Source organism: Triturus cristatus, chromosome 7 (assembly GCF_964204655.1).
Source record: "Triturus cristatus chromosome 7, aTriCri1.1, whole genome shotgun sequence".
NCBI classification, from domain to species: domain Eukaryota; kingdom Metazoa; phylum Chordata; class Amphibia; order Caudata; family Salamandridae; genus Triturus; species Triturus cristatus.
Genome location: NC_140590.1, coordinates 934,710,434 through 934,726,718, shown reverse-complemented (window position 1 = coordinate 934,726,718; position 16,285 = coordinate 934,710,434). Strand labels below are relative to the sequence as shown.

The window sequence follows — 16,285 nt, the reverse complement described above, 5'->3', positions numbered from 1 at the left end:
TTGTCCCCCTGATCCTTGAGGGTTCCTTGCTTAATTTGTTCATCTATGTATAGATTTGGTTTTCCCGTGGCCCCCCCCCTCCCTCTCAGATCCCCCCTTTTTATTGACCACCCTAGGGTGGTCGGGTGTGGAGTTCCTCTACTGTGGTTAGACGCGCTTTCAATGTTTTTCGCCTTGCTTTTTGTTTTTCTTTACTTTTGTTGATATTTATGTAAAAAGGGTATATCCTGACGTCCCTTATGTGCAGTCTGATCTCCTGTAATTTAGCGGAGCCCCTGTGGGCCAGTCAGTGTTTTTTGAACTGCTTGATCATTTCTGAATACTAGCGGCCGGCCCCGGAGGTTGTAGGCCCGTGCTTGTACCCTTTTTATCTGCACAATAAAATTTTTATAAACAAAAAAAAAAAACAATACAATCAGCATCGTTTCAATTGCATAAAGTATGAATGGGGAAAGTATATTATAATGTCAGTGGATTAAGCCATATAGCGCTTACCACCCTCCCCATGCTACGAGCTATGTTTATTATATCAGTGGAAGACCTCTGGGCTTGGACAGCGGAACCCCCTACCTCAAGTCTTATATGATAGGATTTACATCTCCAGACAAGCACAGCTCTTCCTCGGGAAAGATTGTTCTCCAAGTGTGTGTAATTTGCATCCTGTGCAATATTAAAAGCACTCGAAATGTCAGAAGCGGAGGTCTGTTCCATGTTATGTCTATATGTGCATGAGACGGGCCAAAGCTGCATAACCTGCAATGTTTTCTGCTCTTTAACACGGCGTACAGACGAGAACTCCGTGCACAGCAGAAATAGTGAAAAGTAGACAGTTCCCATGCGAAGCAGTGAAAACAGAAGTGTTTACGAGAACCAATGCATTTAGAGTCGTGTGGAAAAAGCGGCTAAAATGGCTGTGTTGCAAGGTACGAACTCATGCTAACTTAGCAACGTTCGTTGGCACCTTCTAACCCCCACGACACCCTTCCCTTTGGGCGGTCCTACGCACAGTTAGCAAAGTAGAACACAGAGTCCAAAAAGTCTGAGCCAAGAATAGCAGATATCCAATATAGGAAAATGAAGTAGGCGAAGAATGTCAACAGGGTTGAAAAGAGAAAAATGTTATAATACCATGGTGAGAGAGAAAAAAAACCATGTGGCACTGCCAAATTAATCCATCAGTGTGTAAGAGCAGTAAGTTGCAACAGCTTCCAACAGGAAATCATTATTTTCGTCTGAAAAAGTAGACACCATCCAAATCAGCAATTCGAAGGAGCAAACGTGCTCATTGATTATCGGTGCTTCCAGCACCATAACAGAGCAACTTGCGTGGTACTCGATGTAACTCTGTTGCAGGAAATCATGTGCAGCCAAACATACATCCCACTGAACTAGCACACCAAGCGCAGCAGCACATGCCATGAAACCAATACCGGAACATTCACGCTCATGATTCACCAAAGGGTTCATCAGGAAAGGAAAATCCGGGTCAGGTGACGCTGTGTTTGTGAGGCATAGATCCAATGCCCATTGGAAGGGACAGGACATGCATGAGAACACTGGTTATACCAGTATACCAGGGATAGCGGAAAGACAAAATGTAAGCCACGCTGAGAGTGGCCAGCGGCAAGTTGCGGTTGCAAAGTAGCTATAGTAGGGCTGGGTTGTGAACGAGCACAGGTGGAGCAGCCATTTCTGAGCATTCAGATCAAGAGAAAAAGTCCGGCAGCCAAAGCTAGTCGAAGTGGAAACCCGCCGAAAACACTAGTGAAAATAGAATGAATGAAAGCAAGGATCACACCAAAAATAGTTTGAAAAGACGCTACAAGGCCGGATCCAACAAGCTTAAAAAAATGCGCCAGCCCCGTTGTATGCGAAGCATTGAAAATAGAATGAATTAGCTCACCAAAATGTTGTGGGAGATCAGTGTTTAAAAGATTATGAACTTCTGTTCTCATGTTGACCACCTGCAGGACATAAGTCTCAAGGACAGAATTGAGAGAAACTTCTTTCTGGGACAATAAGGCTCTTATTCGGCTCAGCTCGTCGAACTCTGCCTTCAAGGTTGGAATGGAAGGCCAAATCGAGGTATCGAATCTCCCCTGTGAGGGAGGAAACCACGTTTTTACAGCAAACTACACGTTGTGACACAGTCACAATGTACTGAATACCCTTTGAGATGCCGCCACATTTTTCATTATTCCCGAAAAAATAACTGCCATACACGACATTGTTTCGTCTGTTGTTGATATTGTACAGGATGATGTATCTGTGTTATATCATGGTCAGAACCAATTGAGGCTATGCCTTTAGAAACCAGTCCATCGGCACGCAGCTCTGCGCCAGCGAACCATCGGGCCCGCAGCTCTACTTCTGTGAGCCAGCCCTTTAGCTCGTAGCTGTGTCTCTGCTAGCAGGCCGGTCGGCCCGTTGCTCTTCGTCTGCTAGTCAGCCCGTTGGCTCGCAGCTCGGGCCCGCAGCTCTACCTCTGCGAGCCAGCCCGTTTGCTCGTAGCTGTGTCTCTGCTAGCAGGCCCGTCGCTCTCCCACTGCGAGTCAGACCAAAGCTGTCCCTCTGCGAGCCAGAACGCTGCTGTGCTTTTGCGAGCCGACAGCCCGCAGCTCTCTCTCTGCGAGCCGATATATATATTCACTGAAAAAACCATAGGTTTTACAGATGGTATAGTTAGAAATTTGCATTTAAAAAACCATTGAAATTCACTGAAAAAACCATAAGTTTCAGGGGCGTTATAGGTAGCTGGACATTTCACATGTACAAAACCAGAGAAATTCCAAAGGTTATAGTTAGTTCAGCTAACTATAACTCGCGCCCCCGCAATGCACTGCTCATGACGTCACATATTACATCATTCATGGCATGGTCAGTGACATCACTGATGACATCATCCACGTGAAAATCGGATGCACCTCTTCACAGTCTAATATAACCTTTGATACATCCATATATACACACACACACATATATATAGTGTTCATCCCATTTTAAAAAGAAAAAATATATATTTATAAAAAAAGGAGGTTTCTCTCAAGAAAAGCAACTGGAAAAAATATTTATATGAATTATATATACTTGCATGCACAAGCAGAACGATGTAATACAATACGTTGTAAAGATCAATGCGATGTATTATGTGTTATAAAGTGCCACATGGTAAAGGGATGGGAGGTAATGACTGACATTTAATCAGATGTTGCAGCTAGTATCCCTTTTTAACTCTACCATGCATTTCTAAATATTTTAGCTGAAGAGTTGTTTCGTTAAGCAAAGGGTTGTTCAGTGTTTTGTTCCATTACCTTTTTGATGTATCTTAAAGTAGCGAGCACAAGACCAAATCTAAACCGCTCAGATTTGACTCTATAATTGTTGATAAAAACAATTGTTAATAAATATACTACAAAGTGCATCAGCTTTATTTGGGAGCGATGTATCACCTTCTACAGGTCACATCTGAAACATCAAACTAGAACAAAAGCCAGAATATATGAGTGTTGCATAACTCTTAAAAATCATGCATTTGTCAAAACATGTCAGTACATTAACTTACATGCATGAAGGAACATTAAGCTGCTTTATGTATCTGCATTCTCCATGTATACAAAAGTCTTTGAACTTTTTCAAACAAGGGTTTCTTTTTCTCCCTTTTCCTTTCCCTTTCTTATTTCTTCTTTTCTTTTCTTCTTTATTTTGAATGACAATCTCAGGTTTTGGCGAGAGAGCCACTGTAAAAACAAAACAAAAAAACAGAAATGATAAAGACGAATTGGAAATTAGTCTAGTAAATGTCCTTACTGCCTGGGACAGGGTCACCACCTTGTCTGTCTCTTTTTGTGCTCTCTTCCAGTGTGGTTCCAGGAGACAGCGCTCCTAATGTGTACTTCAAGCCAATTCAACTGCTTAGCTTTGCCCTATTAGTCTCGGGCAGCCATGATCAGGCAATAGCAGAAGCTATGTGCCTGCCACTAACATGCCTACATCCAGTGCTTTTAGGTCTGACATAGGGAACACTGAAACCACATTGGCTACTTGGAATAGAGCAACAGCACATAAGGAAAGGAATGGGATTGGATCTTTCCTCCCCACATCAGGTCAAGGCCTAGTTGGGTGTTGGATGTTGCAAACCTTGATGGGACACCTGTGATTTTTCTGCAGTATCCAGGGACGGCGTCACATTCTCGCATCATAATAAGAGAAGCTAGAGGAAGTGGAGGGGTATCTACTTAAGGGGGCAGACGGAAACAGGAGGAAGGCCCTTATAACAAATACTACCCTGGTTGCCAGCCCAAAAAAGAGAACAGACAAACCAGGGCAGCATTTGAAGGTCTAACAAAGGTTATGCCTCCACAAAATCTCTGCTGCCTCTCTTCTTAAAAGGCAAGTATAATTTCTAGGGAAGGATCGTAGGGGCTCTGGCTGTGTTGCCAAAAACTTGGCAAATTGAGACTAGGAGGAGAGTTGAACGACCTGACTGGTGTGGTCTTGTCTCTTTCATTCTCATTCCCAGGACAATGAAAATGAGCCCCTAATTCAAGACTGTACTAACTTTTCCAAGGCCAGACATGCTAAAGATTGACAAGATAAAAACGTTTTTAAAGCAGGATGGGAAAATGAATATGCAGTTATAGCTTTGGAGCGTACCTACTTGGACAACAACCTGCCTTGGTGACCGATGGTGACTTATATCAGAACATCAATTACGGCTATTTTGTAACAATGTGAAAGTATGGCACCTTAGTTTTATAGTTACATGAAGTGACTAGGCACTCAGGATTTCGGACACAAACATACATCTTTATGGAGGGGAAGTGGCATTACAGCAGAGAACTTTACTTAGTTTATACAACATGACAATTATATTCAGAATATACAAAAAACACAAATAGTTGCCCACAGACGCAAAAGGGACCCAAATCAAAGCTATAGGATTGTAAGGTCACGCAGATAATAGTAACACACATAGCGGATGCAGGTTTCATTCTGCAGACTACTCGAGGGATACATAAAAGCCCATCCCCAGATCCCAATAGTGACATCAACTGGTATAAAGCACTTAGCTACCTGTATGTACCATGACCATGATAGACGGAAAAACACCATCAAAATTGCAAGTCCTTGATCCGCTTGGTGTACAGTACTTGACTGTGTAATACCGTTCTCTCAAAAATGCCAATAAAACATGTCTTAAAGAAATTGCAAGTCCCCCTACTGGCTTGAACATGGTGAAGGATTGGACTGTCCATCTAGGCCCTATGGCCTTTCCCGGAAGGCTGCAGACTAGAGTGGTGTTCCAAGACTGGATGGGCTGCACTCATCATGATCATTTTTACTAAATGTATAATGCACTCTGCTACCATGAAGGCTTCCAAATACATGATCCAGCTATGTAAACACCAATGCACCCACCTGTTTGAGCCTCTGACTCAATACCACCACCCTTTGTTTTCCTGCTGGAAATGCAAGTCACCTGTAAAACAGTGTTAGAGTGCATGTAGGATAACAAAAAGAGACAGGTGTATTGCTTGAATTAAACTTAGTCACTGGTGATTACCCTGGGCCGCAACCCAATCAATTGTTTTTTCCATCATTCTACCTCAGACAGGAACCAGCCATGTGTATATCAGCCATGGTCCTGCTCCAGTAGAAACAATGCAGCCTAGCCTGCCAGAAAAGGTCGTCCTCTGAACACAAATAACTCCAGACCAGTTTCAGCCTATTTGGGCATCATCATTATGGTCCTGCTTTAGGGGCTCGTTGGGGGGGATGTTGGGGGATGGGGTGGGGGGTATTTTGGCTCTCTCGCACGCTCATGGTGGATTACTCCTGTGGATGCACTACCTAGTAGAACGGACATTATTGGGGTGTATGCTGTACAGATGTAGCTTATGTGCTGGGATGGGTATTGCAAGATGTCCTGATTTGGCTGGGGGGCGGATTATGGGAGACGGGGATTGATTGCATTTTGTTCAATGAACTAATAAAATTTGTTTAAAAAAAAAAAAAAAATCATTATGGTCCTGCTTGAGTCCTGTAGCACAGTGAGCATAGGACCTAGGTCCCGGCATATCCATCCACACTCACGACGTCACACTGAGGAAAACAAAAAAGAGATCGGTACAATACTTTACTGAGAATGAGGCTTCAGTAGACTCTGCAGTGGTGCTCTGGGAGGCGTAAAACCTGGCATCAGAGGACAGGAAATCTCCCTGGTTGTGGGCCACAAAAGGGATATGAAGGCACAAATAGAAGCCATTGAAAGAGACATAAGCAGACTCAAGGCTTAGCTTTCAAGTACAGACAACACTGACATACCCCAATAGAATGGCCCTTAAACAGATGGAATATCGTGGACTAGCAAGGGAAGAAGCCATAGGGAAGCAAAGGGCGACTCTCCATCATATCTATGAAATCGGAAATTAGGCTGGTAGGCTCCTGGCCTGGTTCGACAGGAGGGAAAAAGCTAATAACTGGGTACACGGAATGCATTCCAAAGAGGGTAAATACATAACAGAGAGAGTACAAATAGCGGAGGAATTTGCCACAAATTACAAACAGCTCTATTCCCCATCTGGGGATGCGACCTCGTAAGATTGCTGTGAGTTCTTAAAATAAATTCCACTCCCGACTATTACGACTACAGATAAGACCCTCCACGACTGGGACATAACCCAAGAGGAAATAATACTGGCAATCCGAGAATTAAAAACGGGCAAGGCGCTGGGATCCAATGGTTTACCAGTAGAACTGTACAAATATAATGCCAGAAAACTAGCCCCATACTTGTTGGGTATGTGGGAGGAAAGTAGAGAACAGGGAATCCTCCAGAGTGACCAGCATACAGCCACAATAATAGTTATCCACAAAGCTGGGAAACCTCCAGGAGACTGTGCCTCATATAGGCCCATATCGCTCCTAAACGTTGAAACCAAAGTATTGGCAAAACTTCTAGCCTCCTGTCTGTTAAAAGTGATTATCGGAATGGTACATCCGGACCAGTCTGGATTCATGCCATGGAGAAGTACTGCACTCAATTTCAGGAGTGCTCAGCAGGGTGCAAAATATACAGGAAGATGCTGTCATCTCGTGGTCAATGGAGAAACATCCAGAACCTTTCCATTGCGGCGCGGCACCAGCCAAGGATGCCCGCTTTCCCCTCTCCTGTTTGCCTTGGTGCTGGAGCCACTCGCTGCATGGATCCGTGTAGACCCCATAGTGCGGGGACTGGCTGGACACCACATTGGGAGGACAGAATATCGTTCTATATGGATGACATTCTCCTCTACTTAGCGGAGCCCAGGTGCTCCCTTGCCTGGGTTATAAATATAAGTGAGAACTTCAGTCGAGTATCTGGATACACGATCAACTGGGGGAAATCGTTACTATACCTACTGCAATTAAACCTGCCCGTAATGCCCAAGGATTGCGCAATCCGAATAACTACAGACTGCTTCACATACCTGGGAATCTTTGCCACCACAGACCCAACCCTATCCTAAAAATCTTCTCCCACCTTTAGAACGGGTGAGGACAGATGTCCAACATCACTCCCACTTTCTATCCTCAGGAGGGCAGCCCTCTTTAAGATAATGGCACTAACGCATTTCCTCTACGCCCTACATAACACAGCATTTTCCGTCCCCATGAAATACTTTAGGGCAATAAACTCTGAGCCTCTGGCACTTCATTGGGATGGAGGATAGCCACGGATCACACTTAAAAAGTTAACACATGAGGTGGTAGGATGGAGGAATCGATCAACCCGACATACAAAGATACTACTGGTATACCTACTGGAAGATGAACGTTCGATCCGGATGGACAGTTGGATGATGCATCCCGGGGGACACCTAAGAGGGCTTTGTATACGTCGCCTTCAAACCCACAACAGAACCCCACAAACATAATAATTAAAATCTGGCACATAGCCCATAAAGCGCTAGGATGGGAACACAAACTGACGCAATCCACCCCTTTGTGGGACACGAAGGCCGTAGGGACACTGGGAAGGTACCCGGGGTTCGATAAATGGGCCTCATGGGCCTATCAAAAATCGGCGACCTGTGGGTGCGGGGTATAGTACTCACTCCAGAGGAAATATAAATGGACAGACTTCGAACTCTTCTGATAACTGCAAATTAGACATGCATTGTAATCAGCCATCTCCGCGGTAGAAGACCTGCCAGACTGCTACCCACTCGAAGACAAGACTGCTTGACGGTTATAAGACTAGAAAAACAACCTTGATCACATACCGAAAACTAACAAATAACTTACCTGACACACACTCACAATTACTGGAAAAATGGTCACTTGACGTAGGAGGCCTAGATTATGATGAATGGTCGGGGGCGTTAGCCTCACCTAGAGGGGTTGCCATCAAGGCAGGATTCAAGTTGATCCAATTTAAGATACTGAACAGGGTCTACTATGCCTGCACCACACTCTTGAAAATGGGTAGAATACCAACTGAGAACCGTGGCCAAACATGCAATCAAAAGGGCACCTTCTTTCATATTATTTGGGAATGCCCTATCATACAACTCAATTGGATGGCAGTGGTATCTAAGATGAATGAGGTATGGAATGCACCGGCAACCCCAACGCCAAAATGGTGCATCCTGAATATTTTGGAAGAATCAAATATCACAGCAATGGGGAAAGTTTGGATGACATTATGGCTGATTGTAGCCAAACGCAATTTAGCTCAAATTGGTGAGCTGCAGTGGCCCCTAGCCACAAGGACTGGGAAAAAAACATTGACACATGTATGGTGGCAGAAACAATAGTTTACACTAACAGAGGTTGCCCTAGGAAATGGGTTAAGGTTTGGGGTAAATGGAATGACGCACGTGGGGGCTGTGTACCCCATACCCTCAGAGGGGCCCTAATTGAATAGCTGAGCCGGAAGAAAAACAAGCATTGGCATAGCCAATAGGTCTCGCCTTTGGGACCTTATAAGTGTTTCGCTATGCAACAGTTGCATAACTAAATACTTATAAAGGTCCCAAAAGCGAGACCTATTGGCTATGCAATGCGGCCGCGAAAGTGAAAGTGATCACGATCAAACATCAAAGCGGCCATGCGACCGCGAAAGTGAAAGTAATCGCGGTAAAGCGCGGCGCACGCGCCCGCGCGCATGCACTGCAGCTCTAGGCTGGCCTGGTAGCACTTTTTGGAGCCCTCTCAATAAGTCTCGCCAGACCAGCGCATGCGCTGGGTTAGGCGAGACCTAAAAAGGGACTCCCTACGTGCATATTGCTGTGTTGCTTAACCGAAATGACACTCGACTTAAGTGCTTTAGATGTTCCTCGGAGCTGTATTATATTGATTTGTTGTGCATTCTTGTTTTACTTTTCTTTGCCATCCTCCCTTTCCCTTTGTTTCCCTACCGTAAATAAAACAAGCATTTGCCAATGCAATAGGTCTCGCAATTGCGAGATTTTGAGCTATTGGCATTGTAAATGACAATGTCTTTTATTTTTGCTTTTCTTTTTAAAACATAAATAAAACGCATTGTCATTTACAATGCCAATAGCATTAGCGAGAGTTTAAGCTATTGGCCTTGTAAATGACAATGTCTTTTATCTATCTGTTTTGATAATTAACACATAAATAAAAGGCATCATCATTTACAATGCCAATAGCTCAAAGTCTTGATCATTTCTTCAATCTCTGTCAGAAACACAGAACAACCTTGACCCTTAATGTATCTGCCCCGCTCAGGCCCCGGCTCACATGGCTCTGTCAGATGCGTTGTACATTTTACTTGTGTGTCATGGTATGTGTGTGTTAGTGTGAGGACGTTTGTGAATTTGTGCGTGTAGTAGATGGTAGGTGTATGTATTAGTGTGTGAGTGTGTCTTTGTGTGTGTGTTTGGGTACGTGTTTGTGTGTATTTGTGTTTTTGGCGGGCGTGCTTTGGTATATATGCGAGTATTTGTTTTTGAGTATGGTCAACTTGCTGGAAACCCTAGCACAATGTAGGTTTCCAGTTTAAATACAGAGGCTCTATATTCATAAAACAAATCTTACCAGGACACAAGAGGCGGTCCTTTGGCGCTCTAAAGTGTGAGACTGCGGTCACATGCTTGCCCATGCCAAATGGGCACTGTGGCAGTTTTGGTGTCCTCAATGTGTGCCACCTCTTCATGGTCTTACCGCAACCCTACCACACCCCTCAACTCCGGATTACAGTGTGGAGATATTTCCAAAGGTGGTGGTGTTTGCCACTTTTCCAGGAGGCTGGCCTCATATAGAGAAAAAATAAGGTTGAAATGCACTTCGTGAAGTCTAGAGCGGTCACCCCAAGGTCTCGAAACATCAACCCCCATGTGGACTTGCAATTACATGACCTTCTGTTTCACATTCCACTTCGGGGGTGTTTGGGGTCGATTAGTATGTGGAGCACCAGAATCAGATCAAGCAAGCAGAGGCAATGACCTCTAATTAACATTTGCTTTTGGCCGAAACAGTTAATCACGAGACATTACGCTCAATACGATTTTATTTCATTTTGATCAACTACTTTAGAGTATGGGGACAGCTCTAACCTCCAGCGTCTTTGTGGTTGCCGGATTACTTGTTAATCTTGTGTCATGCCTAGTGCTGTGGTGGAAGTGTGTGCCATTTTTGTATAGACTGGCTACTTTTCTGCAGACACATCACAATGCTCTCCTTAGAGCCCACTGGTCACTGCTTACCAAAAGCGACCATGAATAAGGCGGAAAATCATGTACTTCTCACTCAGTAATAATTGCCCCCCTTTAGGCAGTAGCTTAACGAAAGCACCTGCTGGCAGAGTTAGAGACACATTGCTGAGATGCAAAAAACAAGCATGCAGTGCACTTCGCGCCAGGCAGAAACAAAGCGCCAGGAGCTCAGGAGAAGCAGAGTTCCTCTCAGCCCTGCTAGGTGAGCCGGTGTGTGTTTTCTTGGATGGAGAAGCTGGCTGAGCTTGGAGCAGTATGTTTGTGCACTGTCCTCTACAAATTCGGTCAGACTGCACAGCACCCTCCAAAGTAATGAGAGAAACACAAGTCACCTTTTAGCACCTTGAACCACAAAGGGTATCTTGGCACTTACGTAGGTGGTACTGTGAAACCGAACCCCTCATTTTATAGACCCCAGAGGGTGAAAGACAGCTGGCCCTGCAGCTCTTCAGACGTACACATGACCGCTGAAATGTGGGAGCTGAAGCAGAAATCTAATGGCGCGACGAGACCGAAGGCACATTACAATGACGAAGTTCCACAGGGAACTTTATTAAGCGCATGTGAATTATGGCTGGGGAGAAGTTCCGCTATCCTTACAGCGAGCCTGCCACCCAAGGGACTCTGCCACCCTCTCAGCTGGGGGTGTATACATTCTGCTCCCACTGACCACAGGCGAAGCTCACACATGCACTGATCCGAAGGGCTCCTGGGGAAAGCACGAATGCGCCGGTTATCATTTCCAATGCACTTCAGTTAATACCGTCATCACCTCTGGTGCCCTGCACTGCCCTTCCATCACGACCCCGCAGCAGAGACCTGTCCAAAGGCACCCCTCGCCCGCCATTAGTGAATAGTCCGGCCCTCCTCTGGGACTGTGGTTGGCCTCCACCCGCCTGCACAATGCAGTGACCAGCGGCACTGCCCTCCCTTTTGCACCCTGGGGACTGGTGTCACTTTGACAGCAGTGTGAGGCGCATTTTTCACCTCCAACAGTCTGGTTCAATCATACCCCGCGCACATCAGTGCCTTTTTCGGGTCCAGACGAATCTATTTTTATCTTTGCCGAGGTCTGTCTGTATGGGAGTAACCCAATTTTCAATGACAGCCCCGATTACGGGAAGGAATCACACCAATGTTCGCTTGTTAAAGAAGTGTGAGCGGCTATTCTGAACAAGAGAAAGAGTCGCAGTGAATGGACCAAGAGGTCTATTTCGAACATAAGACAAACTCATCGTGCATTAAGGCACTGAACTAGGCGCGCATCTGGTAGCTGGAGACGTTTGAAAGCGTGCGTCTGGCGTGGGGTCTGTGAGATGAAAGGTCCGAGTGCTGAATTATGTCGACCTCTGAACCCACAGAGTTACTGAGGGTTCAAGAACGACCATTGTCACCTTCAGTCACGGCGAGGCTGAAAACAGGCACCATCTGAATGCAGAGAGGCTTAATCCCGGAAGAAAAAGAGCAAAGCAAACAGGCTGTGTTTGTCTACAGCATCCTGTCCCCAATGCGTCGCATTGTTATGCGTGTTCATGGAAATGGAAAGTGGGACTCACAAATCAACAGGAGGGAAGGGAGAGGGTGGCGAGGAGAGCCACTCCACATGGGCTCATTCAGACTATGAGAAACGGAGAGATGTCTGAGATGTATCGGAAGCAAAAGCTAAGCCGTGCTCTGAGATCATACATAGGCCACATGCCGTGAGCACCAACTGAACGGATGAAGTGTTCAAGAAGAATTTTGGTTTCGTCTTCGATCTCTTATCTTTAGGGGGCCATGTGTTTCTAATTAGCGTGGAGGCGCGCACTGCCCCCGACCTCTCAAAGGAAAAAAAATCTTGACGAATCCAAGATTATTTTTCTTTGAGAGGTTGGGGCAGTACGCTCCTCCACGCTAATTAGAAACACCTAGCCCCATAAAGATAAGAAAGTGCTTCATGACAGCCGTGAAGCAGACGAGCCTGTCCGAATGGGCAGTCTGAAAAGGAGAAACGGCAGCGACAAAAAATTCCATTTCCAATGGCAGGCCACCGTTTAGCATAAACGGTGGCGCAAGCCTATGGAAATGAGGGGCGGGGCTTCGAGCCCCCTTCTAAAATCTCCTCTCTAACTATAAGTCTCGCCGAGCGAGCAGCACATGCGCTGCAACGCTAGGGAGACCTAAAGATTGTGAAAAAAAGTGATAGGTGTATTAATTCAATCAATCTCGACCACTGGTAATTACTCTGGGGCGCAATTCAGTCCATCTTACAGCGCTTCTGCATGCATGTCCTTAAAGCATTATATTTTTATACATCAATGATCAAAGCCAGAGGCTCAAGCAGAAGACTCTTCTACCTTCATGCAAAAACATGAGAAATGCAAAAGATGTGGGTGCAGGCTTCCATCAATCTCTTCAGTAGGATATGAAGCAGCTTCCAACTGGGCTCGTTGTTGGTGGCCAGCCATTGCAGCGATACGTGTGTTCATACATAGCCTAACAGGCAAGAACAACACTGATTAGGGATAGGAGTTGTACTAGATACATGATGGCTATGATGCTTCCACAGATACTGGGGTTAACATGAGGAGGCAGTTTGATTCCTGGCATCACAAGTTTATCATTTACACCCTGCAATGTGTATGCTTGCACTTCAAAGGTTCTTCACATATCAGGACAATTTAGTGTCTGGTCTGACAATGGTGTTGTGCATACCTATGTACCGTGGATCTTTGAATGACTATTGTGTTATACACACCAGGACAAAGTGGGTCTTTGGCAATGCAGTGTCTTTTACATACGGGGCAGTGCACAAACTTCCATTGTTATGTCTGGTTTTCATACTGGGACAATGTAGACATTGTTTCCAAATAAGTACTTGCGGCTTACTATTGTCTTGTGTTTGAGCCTAAGTAACCTGCACCAGTCTTAACACCCCGAACAGTAGCTCAGGTTCTTTGAGCATGCCTGTGACTCAGCGAACAGCTTCCTGTCACAATGAGCAGCACTGACTTTGTTGAGCATCACCTCTGATCGGCTGGCATTTTGGGAAGTACTGTGGCATACTTTGGCTGCACCTCTGGTAGGCTGGAATATTAAGTACCATATTACTAGCAGTAGAACATGTTTTGATGGACTCTTAACTGACAGGCTTGCAGTAATGAGCATCAGGATATGACCCAATTTTAAAATCTGGTTTTATTTCTCTTAGCATATGACTTTACATCTGGAATTATTTAGATGTGCATACTATAATATATAGACGCTGCAGCTCAAGTGACAGAAAATGTTGCCCACTGTGTATCCATTTCTTCCATCTTGGACATTCTTTTTAATAGAGTGACACCTATATGGTTTTATGCTCTGGATAAATGTTGCTCCTGGGTACTCTGGCAGACCCTGAAATATTTAATTAGTTCTCCTTTGCAACTGAAAAAGCATATACATCATAAGTCTTTTTAGCCGATATTTTATCAAAAAATAATGCTAAGTGGTTTACTGTTTCCTTGGGTTTTTTAGGGCTAGGAATCCTTCACATCTTTTCATAGTTTGTTTATCCACACACTCTTGTTCATTCTGCACTTGCACTCTCCCACCCTTGCTACCATCTCTTTTTGGTATAATGATATTGGAGTACAATTGTATGCAAGGCTCACTTGTATTCTTATTTCACTTCTGTGCCTATTTCTGTGTCTCTGGCCAGAGTGGTGCAAATAGTACCACCATTATCAAACTCTTAATTTTTCTGCTATCAATATAGGTGTATTGTACAAATGTAAACTACAATAAACTTACAATACTTAATTTAAAATGTTCTGGTACATTTAGTAAAATATTCATATTCTGGCTCATTTCTTTTTATCAGTAAGCAATTTTCATAAACGGTTCTGGTTTCTTTGAAACAGAGCCAACTGTTTGACACACCTCAGTAGAAATGAAGTCAAATATATAAATGGACTAATTGGATTTCTGTCTTCTAAATGTTTGTTTATGCAGACCATACAGAATACAGCAGCCAGACTCATCCTCGACCTCCCAAAGCAGACCGACATGACCCACCCACCTCAAGAAGTTCCACTGACTCCCCATTCAGAAGAGATGCCAATAGAAGATGCTGATCCACACCTACAAAGCCCTACACAACCAAGGACCAGCATACATCAACCACCGCCTAAACTTCCACCAACCCACCAGACACCTGTGCTCTGCCTCCCTCTCCCGCGCTCTGCCTTCCTCTCCAACACTCACCTCGCACATCCGCCGAAGCAACAGTGGACGACGCTTTTTCGCCTGCCCCGCTGTGAAGTCCTGGAACAACCTCCCTCTTCACCTCTGGACCTCTCTAACAGAATTCAGGAAAGGACTCATGAAGACCTGGCTGTTCAAAAGAACCCCCCTAGCAACAGGGTTCTCAGCCCCTGGATACCCTTACGGGTTATTAGCCTTACTTTATAAGTCCTGGTTGATATTGTTTGATATTTATTGAAATAATATTAGCTAATATTACGGGATTCAACACAACAAATATTGTATTCCACCTTTTAAAATAGAGGCTATAATTCATTTCTTTCTCTAGTGTTCTGTACTTGAACTTTGCAGGAGCCGATTTGATGAAAGGAAGACAGCATGTCTACTGTTGCATATCTGGTGTTCTGCGGCACATTGTGAAAGTTAAGTAATGTTTTGGAGCAGCCAAGCTCTCCATGTAGATTATCAGCAAACAGAGGTTTTGGGCAGAGAGAGAGATGACATCTATATAATTAGTAATGACAACTGCTTTAGGAAGTCAGCTAGCCTACATCTCCAACTAATGGGCACATGAAGGGATTTGGGGGTTCCTGCAAATATGGCTATTCGTGTTGAAGGATTTCACCTGTGCATGCTGCCCTTCTTTGTATGACTGAGTATCAGGTACGAAGTGGCGTTTTAGCACACAAAATGGCTTAGAAATCGCCTAAGTGAACCAGTAGCCAAGATGACAAACACATATACATGTCTGAACTGAAAAACGGCCTTATTTTGTTATTTTCTCTTTTCACACTATAACTTCCAATCTTACAGTTACAATATCAAACCTGAGACTGCTATGAACAGTGGTAGATTTTCCTCAAAGCAATAACATTATAACTGCACAATATGGGAAACATGTGCACTACCAGAAAGGAGGGAAAACTCGTACTTTGGGTCAAAAGTGTTCTTCTACCAAAGATATACAGTAACATTTGACCTGATACTTTTATGGAGGCAAGCAGGATTTAGGCTTGTTAATGATACCAGCACAGTAATATAAAGCCTGATAAGGATATAAAGGGAGTAAAGCACCTGAGTAAGATACTTTTAAGAACAGAGCAGTGAATTGATAAAAAATACGTCAAGAACTACAACAAGAATAAGCATGTGCACAACTAACCACAGCAAACAACCTAGCACCCAGTAACAATATGTATTAATAACTGGGTCAGAGTAAAATGGAACTGATTTAGTGTCGGTATTAATAGCAAATCCTCCGCTGTCACGGTAAACCCAGTGGATTCTGCCTAGGATTTAGCACCTCCTGCAAAACAGGACTTTCAATAATCGCCCCA

General features: G+C 44.4%; 1 protein-coding gene across 4 annotated transcripts in view; it reads right to left on the bottom strand.

Annotated features, from left to right (window-relative positions):
* Window positions 1–16,285, bottom strand: part of HBEGF (heparin binding EGF like growth factor) — a 115,020-nt gene that overhangs the window by 28,030 nt on the left and 70,705 nt on the right. For all 4 annotated transcript variants that reach the window (XM_085617901.1, XM_085617902.1, XM_085617903.1 and 1 more), the window contains one exon: window positions 3,563–3,737. In XM_085617901.1, coding sequence (XP_085474027.1) covers window positions 3,563–3,737 — 175 coding nt within the window. The remainder of the gene's footprint in view (window positions 1–3,562; window positions 3,738–16,285) is intronic.